The sequence below is a fragment of the Salvelinus alpinus genome, chromosome 38 (assembly GCF_045679555.1).
Source record: "Salvelinus alpinus chromosome 38, SLU_Salpinus.1, whole genome shotgun sequence".
In the NCBI taxonomy this organism is placed as follows: domain Eukaryota; kingdom Metazoa; phylum Chordata; class Actinopteri; order Salmoniformes; family Salmonidae; genus Salvelinus; species Salvelinus alpinus.
In genome coordinates, this window is record NC_092123.1 from 6,339,685 (window position 1) to 6,350,032 (window position 10,348).

General features: G+C 42.0%; 1 protein-coding gene across 14 annotated transcripts in view; it reads right to left on the reverse strand.

Annotated features, from left to right (window-relative positions):
* Positions 1-10,040, reverse strand: part of LOC139566486 (RNA-binding motif, single-stranded-interacting protein 1-like) — a 29,064-nt gene extending 19,024 nt beyond the window's left edge. For 13 of the 14 annotated variants that reach the window (XM_071387736.1, XM_071387732.1, XM_071387726.1 and 10 more), the window contains exons 1-2: positions 9,552-9,876; positions 1,203-1,354 (exon numbers count right to left, since the gene is read on the reverse strand). In XM_071387736.1, coding sequence (XP_071243837.1) covers positions 1,203-1,354; positions 9,552-9,602 — 203 coding nt within the window. In that variant the 5' untranslated portion in view covers positions 9,603-9,876. The other variant, XM_071387737.1, reaches the window with a different exon arrangement.
* Positions 10,041-10,348: the final 308 nt, after the last annotated feature.

A 10,348-nucleotide genomic window follows, 5' to 3' on the forward strand; every position in this document is an offset into this window, starting at 1 on the left:
TTTAACCACATTGTGTCTTTAACCGAATTAAACCCTCATACTAACTGATATACTAAAAGGCACTTCCGAATAATAATCGCAACAGACTAAAGACAAGAAGTTAATGCAATCCTTGCGAACACACATTGCAGTATTTACACAAGTAGCATACAAATGTATATATACATCTCTGAAAGCTTTGGGCACTGTAAAAATAACAAATTGACCCCCCACATAGGGACCTTGCTACATTCATCCAGTTGTCAGAATATGTCAAATATGTGTGGTGGGATGTAGATATATAAAGAGAAAACAAACATTGCTCCAACAGCCGACATTATGTCAAAGAGCAGCCTGACGTTAGTCCAAAGAGAAAACAATAGATGCCTGGCATAGCCTAACTATTTGTTCATGTCAACACTCCATGTTAAGGTACCTGAAAAACAGCCCGTGTCATAAACTATGCTCAAATTCAGACGGAAATGCCCGAGTTGAAATGATGCCAAGCCGTTTTGCGGAACTGGTATTTTAAGGACGTGCATCATACTTTGGTTGGTCTAAACGCTTGTCTAACATTAGCCTGGTTGCAATGAAAGGCTCTTTCGTTTCTGCTTTGTGCCGGTGAGCAGGCGAACACCGTTGGGAGCAAAACACAAGCAAACAACACGGCAACAGCGGCTGTTGCCCCTGGTAACATGGTTGAATGCTTCGCTCCATATGCTTGTGGTCCAGCAGAGGCCAGAGGCGCAGAGACAAACCCAACCAAACATGACAATTGCTGAATTCACCAATCCCAATACTGTTGAAAACAGTCACGTTCCCTAATCTCTCGTCTCTACAGAGACAGTATCATGTAAACACAGTTGGTTAATCCTTGGTTCCCGTGGTTTAGTTGATTGGAAGGGTGCTAGCTAGTGGCCTCTATGCTTGGTTCATGCGTGGTCCACTTGAATATGGTATTGGCATATATAGCTGGAACAAGCTGTTCTAATTCATCATAATAACGTGTGTCAGTCAATCAGTGCTTGTGTAGACTTGTGTGTGTGTGTCTGTGTGTGTGTGTGTGCTTTCATGTTTATACATGTGATTGTGTGTGTGTGTGTGTGTGTGTGTGTGTGTGTGTGTGTGTGTGTGTGTGTGTGTGTGTGTGTGTGTGTGTGTGTGTGTGTGTGTGTGTGTGTGTGTGTGTGTGTGTGTGTGTGTGTGTGCTGAGCAGTACTCACGGTTGGCAGAGCTTGACTAGGTCCAGGTCAGTGGTTGCTGGAGGCAGGCCACGGATGTACAGATTCGTTTTGCTGAGCTGGTCCCATCCTGTGGTGCTGCTGTTGCTGCTGGTGCTCACCGTGCTGGGGCTGGCTGGAGCCATGGGGTACGACTGCAAGGAAGAGACAAGACACTGTCAGGTACACAGTAAACACACTGTCACTCTGTTGTCCTCCGTCAACCAGGAAAGAAATGGAAATCCGAGACGAGTTTCAACTCAGACACATTTGTAGTTACAGTGCCCTCCACTAATATTGGCACCCTATTTGAGCAAAACAGGCTGTAAAAAAATCTTTATTGTTTATCCTCTTGGTCTTTCATTGAAAATATTCACAAAAATCAAACTTTTAATTAAAGGAAAAATAATTGAAAGAAAAAAATTATTCTTAACATAAAACAAATATTTTTATAAAATGTATGTGTACCACAATTATTGGCACACCTTCATTCAATACTGTGTGCAACATCCCTTTGCCAAGATAACAGCTCTGAGTCTTCTCCTCTAATGTGTAATGAGGTTGGAGAACACATGGCAACAGATCTGAGACCATTCCTCCATACAGAATCTCTCCAGATCCTTCATATTCTGAGGTCCACGCTTGTAGACTCTCCTCTTCAGCTCACCCCACAGGTTTTCTATAGGGGTCTGGGGTGGCCATGGCAAAACCTTGATTCTGTGGTCAGTGAACAGTTTTTGTGTTGATGTGGAGGTGTGCTTTGGTTCATTGTCCTGCTGGAAGATCCAACCAAGGCCCAGTTTAAGCTTCCTAGCAGAGGCAGTCAGGTTTTGATTTAATATCTGCTGGTACTTCATGGAGTCCATGATACTATGTATCCTAACAAGTTGTCCGGGGCCTTTGGAAGAAAAACAGCCCCACACCATCAAAGATCCACCACCATACTTCACAGTGGGGATGAGGTACTTTTCTGCATGGCTATCTTTCTGACTATGCCAAACCCACCTCTGGTGTTTGTTTTCCAAAGAGCTCTATTTTGGTCTCATCTGACCATAGAACCCGGTCCCATTGAAAGTTCCAGTAACGTTTGGCAAACTGTAGGAGCTTGAGTTTGTTGTTTGATGACAGCAAAGGCTTTTTTATTGCAACCCTCCCAAACAACTTGTGGTTACGTAGGTGGCGTCTGGTCGTAGTTTTGGAGACTTTCTGACCCCTCCTTGGATATTTTTGGGCCACTCTAACCATCCTCCTCACTGTGCGTGGGGTCAATATAGACACACGTCCTCTTCCAGGACCATCGTTAACATCTCCTGTTGCTTTAAACTTCTTAATTATTGCCCTGATAGTGGAAATGGGAATTTTCAACCGTTGAGCTATTTTCTCATAGCCATTTCCTGATTTGTGCAGCTCAACAACCTTTTGTCGCACATCATTACTGTATTCTCAGGTCTTTCCCATTGTGATGGATGACTATGGGAACTTGGCTTGGGTGTCACCTCATATTTATACCCCAGTGAAACGGGAAGTCATGGCTTACCACTTAAGTATTCCTAATCACGCAGGTCAACTTAAAAACGTAAAATATGCATGGGAATATACTTCAGTTAGATTTTACTCATAAGAATTTATAGAGGTGCCAATAATTGTGGCAAACATGTTTTGGGAGAAAAATATTTATTTCATTTACTTTTCCAATCATTTTACTTCAATTTTTGTGAATATTTTGAATGAAAGACCAAGAGGATAAACAGCAAAGAAATTTTTTTACAGCCCATTTTGCTCATATTTACCAAGGGTGCCAATATAAGTGGAGGGCACTGTATATTTACACAGGAGAGACAAGAGGACATCAGCTACACACAGTGTCACTGACTAAACACACACACCGGTAAGCAGACAAAAACACACACATATATGCACGCAGACAAAGACACACCCATACACAGACACACACACACCCTCACATACACAGACACACAAACACACACAGAGACAAACTGGTGTCCCTTGCCTACGGAAATATGAAACATGGCCTCCAGTGAGGCCTTTGTGCCACACCCAGAAAATACATCTGGGAAATCTAGGACATCCCCCCTCCCCAACAGAACACAACAACCTCAGCGGATTCCTGGACACACAACAGTCTACAGTCATGTCAATTCCCGTCAGGAAATGTACACAGTACCACGATGTTCTTCATGCTTCTACTCAAGGTGAGACGCAGGTAGCTGATAAGACCCACGGCACACTGAGCACAGACTGTCAACACGGCTCAGCTATATACCTAGCTTCCCCTTCTTGACACGCAAGGCAAAACAGTGCACCCCCCCCCCCCCCACCCCACCCCCAAGCTAGTCTATAATATAACTGAATCAACCTAAGCTTATGACATGACAGTGCCATTCTTAGCTGGTGACGTGAGATTGAGATTCTATTTCACACAGACTATAAACACATCCTGATGTGTTTTTTCGAGTACAGTGTATGCCATCTTATCAAGTCATTTCCCATCTGGTTTTGGACACCCCGCCCATGATGACGTTCTAATGTTGTATTGTGATATTATGTGTGAGTGCAGCAGGGAAATAAGAAGGATGTATGTGTGCGCGTTATTTGACTCATGCCCTAATCAACTGACAAACCACCGTGAGTTACACACAGTCACATATTGGGTCAATGCATATCATTGTAGCGCCAACACTAACGTGAGGGCATCCGTGGTGTAAAAAGTACCCAATTGTCATACGTGAGTAAAAGTAAAGACACCGTAATAGAAAAAGACTCAAATAAAAGTGAAAGTCACCCGGTAAAATTCTACTTGAGTAAAAAGTCTAAACGTATTTGGTTTAAAATATACTTAAGTATCAAAAGTAAATGTAATTGCTAAAATATACTTAAGTATCAAAAGTTCATGTAATTGCTAAATATATACTTAAGTGTCAAAAGTAAATCATTTCAAATTCTTTATATTAAGCAAACCAGACAGAATGATTTTCTTGTTTTAAATTGTACAGATAACCAGGGGCACACTCCAACATTTAGACATCATTTACAAACGAAGCATGTGTGTTTAGTGAGTCCGCCAGATCAGAGGCAGTAGGGATGACCAAGGATGTTCTCTTGATAAGTGTGTGAATGGACCATTTTCCTATCCTGCTAAGCATTCAAAATGTAACGAGTACTTATGGGTGTCAGGGAAAATGTATTGTGTAAAAAGTACATAATTTTCCTTAGGAATGTAGTGACGTAAAAGTAGTCAAAAATATAAATAGTCAAGTACAGATACCCCAAAAAACTACTTAAGTAGTACTTTAAAGTATTTTTACTTAAGTACTTTACACCACTGAAGGGCATATAGTAGTTGTCAGCACTAGACACGCTACACGGCCCTACTAGAACTGACAGTAGTGGTGAGTTTGTGTAATCTGTTGAGCTCGTGCATCAGCTATTCATCTGTGAAGAGTACACTTCTCCAGCGTGCCAGTGGCCATCGAAGGTGAGCATTTGCACACTGAAGTCGGTTACGACGCTAAACTGCATTCAGGTTAAGACCCTGATGAGGACGATGAGCATGCAGATGAGCTTCCCTGAGATGGTTTCTTACAGTTTGTGCAGAAATTCTTCGTTTGTGCAAACCCACAGTTTCGTCAGCTGTCTGGATGGCTGGTCTCAAGTCGATCTCGCAGGTGAAGAAGCCAGATGTGGAGGTCCTGGGCTGGCGTGGTTACACGTGGTCTGCGGTTGTGAGGCCGGTTGGACATACTGCCAAATTCTCGAAAACGACATTGGAGGCGGCATATGGTAGAGAAATTACATTCAATTCTCTGGCAACAGCTCTGATGGACATTCCTGCAGTCAGCATGCCAATTGCACGCTCAGAACTTGAGCCATTTTTAGCATGTTGTTGTGTGATGAAATTGCACATTTTAGAGTGGCCTTTTATTGTCCCCAGCACAAGGTGTAATGATCATGCTGTTTAATTTGCTTCTTGATGTGCCACACCTGTCAGATCGATGGATTATCTTTGCAAAGGAGAAATGCTCACTAACAGTGATGTAAACACTTTTTTTTTTTAATTCTTTTTGTGCGTATGTAACATTTTGGGATCTTTTATTTCAGCTCATGATACATGGAACCAAAACTTTACATGTTGCGTTTATATTTTTTGTTCAGTGTTATATATATACACACACACAATGCCGTGAAAAAGTATGTGCCCCCTTTCTGATTTTCTCTATTTTTGTATATTTTTTACACTGAATGTTATCAGATCTTCCAAAAAAAATTATATTAGATAAAGGGAACCTGAGTTTACAAATATATTTTTTTTTAAATTGTTTTATTTAATTAACAAAGTTACAGTATGCAACACCCAATTCCCCTGTGTGAAAAAGTAATTGCCCCTTACACTGAATAACTGGTTGTGCCACCTTTAGCTGCAATGACTCCAACCAAACGCTTCCTGTAGTCGTTGATCAGTCTCTCACATCGCTGTGGAGGAATTTTGGCCCACTCTTGCATGCAGAACTGCTTTAAGTCAGGGATATTTGTGTGTTTTCAAGCATGAACTGCTCGTTTCAAGTCCTGCCACAACATCTCAATTGGGATTAGGTTTGGACTTTGACTAGGCCATTCCAAAACATCAAATGTGTTGCTTTTTAACCATTTTCATGTAGACTTGATTATGTGTTTTGGATAATTTTCTTGCTGCATGACCCAGCTGCACTTCAGCTTCAGCTCACAGACGGATGGCCTGACATTGTCCTGTAGAATTCTTTGATACAGAGAAGAATTCATGGTTCCTTTAAGGCAAGTCGTCCAGGTCCTGAGGCAGCAAAGCATTCCCAAACCATCACACGACAACCACCATGCTTGACCGTTGGTATGAGGTTCTTACTGTGGAATGCAGTGTTTGGTTTTCACCAGACATAATGGCACCCATGTCATCCAAAAAGTTGATTCAAGTTTGCCAAAAAGCACCTGGATGATCATCAAGACTCTCGGGAAGAATGTCCTATGGACAGATGAGTTAAAAGTCGAACTTTTTTGGACGACATGGGTCCCATGATGCCTGGTGAAAAGACTTTCAGCACTACTGTTCTTTCTAGAGTTTTGTAGCATGGAGTTTTTCCATTTCACCAAGCTCCAGAATGTCGGCAGTGGAATATAATGAGATGAATAGGGGTAGGAGTTTTTCCTCGTCACATGGTCAGGAACAACTCCTCACCCTGGTTCTATGCATTGTAGAATGCACTATAGGCTATGCTTATAGTTTTCCTTATATGTGTGAATTGGAAATGTGTATTTGCATATCCTAACTCCCCCATTACTCACGGCAATTAAGGAGAAGTGCCTTGCTCGAGGGAACAATAACAGACTTGTCACATTTTCTGGTCAGGGATTCAAACTAGCAACCTTTCAGTTACTGAGCCAATGCTCTAACCGCTAGGCTACCTGCCGCTAGGCTATTTCCCTGGTGACATTCTTGCGTGGGGTGCTGTCTACACTCCTTCCATCACAGTTCCTTCCTAGTACTACAGTCTGGTCTGGTGTGTCAGTGGGAAACTACCACACATTCTCTGAGGCAAACCAGAGCCCTCCTCTGCAAGGCATTTCCTTCCTCTTACTCATTAAAATAGCTCCAACCCTGCAGAAGCCACTCTAGAAAAATCTAGAATGGCATGCAGCAGTCCAATTCAACTGTGAATTAAGAAGAAACATATTCTGCCTTCCACCATTTGAATGCATATTTACCAAAACAAAATGGTGAGTGAGCTAAATTACATTAAGATGGCCACCACATTGAATTAGGGCTAGGCCTACTGATATTGTTTAGGATGGAGCTATCCAAACCTACCCACAGAATGCACACATAATCACCTCCATCTTGTGGACTAGAATCACTGACGAAGCAAAGAATGAAGAACCACTGCATAACTAATTCAGATAACCACCAGATGATTATGCCTATGGATATCTTTACGGGCGGAGATATACTAAGCCTACCGACAGGATCTACACACCATCACCTCCATCTTGTGGACTAGATGGTTGAATCAGCAGCCCGGTCTCATAGACTAGACGTAACATGGTACATCACTGGGGCCAAGCTTCCTGCCATCCAGGACCGAAATATTAGACGGTGTCAAAGATTCCAGTCACCCAAGTCATAGACCGCACAGCAAGCGGTACCGGAGCGCCAAGTCTAGGTCCAAAAGGCTCCTTAACAACTTCTACCCCAAAGCCATAAGACTGCTGAACAATTAATCAAATTGCCACCCAGACTATTTAGGCTAACAATTTTTTTTATTTTACCTTTATGTAACTAGGCAAGTCAGTTAAGAACAAATTCTTATTTTCAATGACGGCCTAGTGGGCTAACTGCCTTGTTCAGGGGCAGAACGACAGATATTTACCTTGTCAGCTCAGGGATTCGATCTTCCAACCTTTCGGTTACTAGTCCAACGCTCTAACCACTAGGCTACCTGCCGCCCCAATTAGAGTTTTAGCAACAAGGAAATGGCACAACGATTTCTGCATCGGACGAATAATGCAAACGTCTAGCAACCCAAAGGTTGCGTGTTTGGATTTCATCACGGACAACTTCAGCATTTTTAGCTAATTAGCAACAACTTACTACTTTTTAGCTACTTTGCAACTACTTAGGATGTTAGCTAACCCTTCCCTTAACCTTAATAACCCTTTAACCTAACCCCTAACTCCTAGCCTAGCTAACATTAGCCACCTAGCTAACATTAGCCACCTAGCTAACATTAGCCACCTAGCTAACATTAGCCACAACAAGTTGGGATTCGTAACATTGCATAAGTTTTGGAAATTCGGAACATATCATACGAATTGCAATTTGTAACATATATATTGTATGATTTGCAATTCGGAACATATCATACGAATTGTAATTTGTAACATATCATACGAAATGGATAATGGACATCCACAAATTAAAACATACCATACGAAACCGTAACATATCATACTAACTGGAGTGTCTCGGATTTACATGTACTATGTTACCTCTACCCCTGAGTCCAGGTTGGAATCAGTGGTGAACTACAGTGTGGAGTGGTACAGAAGGACTGAAGTACCAACTCATTTACATGACAACCTGATTATTAGGCCTATTGGAATCATTCAGGGCGGATATAGCTACAAATCTCAATCACCTCCATCTTGTGGACTAGATGGCTGAATCAGTGCTGAACTACAACAGAGTAGTGGTATAGAACCACTGGATTACTGACTTGCCTAGTTAAATACAGGTTGAATAAAGCAAATAAATACAAATGTGTAGCTACACCTGAAAAGGCTCATTATAGATGCATGAACACCCATGTTCACTCCAGCACACTGACCCACATTAGGCAGAAGCTGAGCATGCCACTCACTAGAAGGCCTACTAGGGCAAACTAACTCAGGTGGTGAAGCAGGCCTATACAGAACATGTTCTATTCTATCAATACCAACAAGGAATCGAAGATGTAGTTGGCCTACATGGCTTCTGTCTGCATCAAAACTATTCTATATTATTCCGTTCTATTCCATTCCTATTCAATCCTACAAGGAATCGAACAAATGGGACATATGAACTACAATTTAAATGCCATACATTTGTGTGACCTGTGTGGCCTATTTTCATTAAAAACATGCTGGAGAAATAATGTATTTCCCGTCCAAGACTTGGGGATATCGTTTTGAAAAACTGGGGAAATAAAACGTGTATGTTCAGTGTATAGGTGATTCTTCTTGTGAACATTATAGCAATGTTATTATAGCAGTAGGCCTAACAAATGTTCAACATCTAAACCTGGGTTACCTGGACCATATGGAGGACCTCTCTCTCCCTCTGTCCTCCAGTAAAAGAGTGCGTAATTCTATCATAAATCATATAGGCCTATCCCTTCATCAGTTACCTTCTGAATGAGCAATTCGATGCGTATCTGAATGTAAGTTTTTTAAATCCTATTTAGGGAATCAATCTATTTGGATGATGGTTGTTATAAGCCATTAGGGCCTAATACAATAAAAGCTGCTAGATAGGCTATTCTGTAATGCTAATTCAAGGACAAAGCCGATACTATAAAATGGACACTAATTCACAGAACAGACTTGACCAAAATGTAGTGTAGCGCGCTACTGACAGTCACACTACATGACTTTGCAACCTGACTGTCGGTGAGCGGTGTTATAACATTGTAATAACGACTGTCGCTTCTAGTGACCGTGTTAACTGAGGTGATAAGACAGTGGGCCGTACGCGCACTCGAATTGGATGCGTTCAAGGGACTTATGGAACCGTTTTGGACCATCCCAGCCAGGGCTTTTTTGGCCTACCTGCTTCCGATATGTGCTCTTCAACGGGTTGGCAGTATTTGCAAAGATCATCCTGGATAGCCTATTCCAGTTATTCCGAGATAAAAAGCTTGTTTACTCCCAAAAAATGAAGCTACATGCAGACCCGTTTATTAGAATCCAGTGGGTTTATTTGGACAAAATCCGCATATCGACCGGTTTAGAAATAAACTCCGGTATTTCCGTTTTCGATCCTGATTCAAATTTCCTTGTCGCGTTGTCACATCTGTAGGCTACCTGACATAGGCTACACTGCGTAGGTTATATGGTTTAATCCCACCAAAGTGTCGTCCAACCCAGGCAGAAAACTCACTTCAGTTCATTGATCTACGACGTCCTGCTGACCGCTCCTGAGTCCCGCCTTCCACAGACCAAACCATTGCGCATACACTAGAGGTACGTTTCAATATATAATCAAATAACCTTGCTATTGAGTACGGTTAGTATTACTATTCTGAATACAGAACACGTTTCAATGTTTTACAATCAACAGATAACCAGTCACTACCATGAAAGATACATGTAATACGCAAATTAATACATTGTTTCAATTTGTCGTTCCCCATAAACTGCGTCTTGTTGACGCCCACACATACCATACATTCTTTACCCCCTCCCCCAACCCCTCCCTCCCCCTCCCGGAGCCCAATGGTTAAAGCGAGAGAGGAGAATTGACAGGTCAGGATGTAAAGGATAGGCGGTTCTGTTAGATAAGCAAAATACTGTATCATGTCAATGGTTTGTGCCTCGCCAACATGAATAGTCAAGACAAGGCAGTG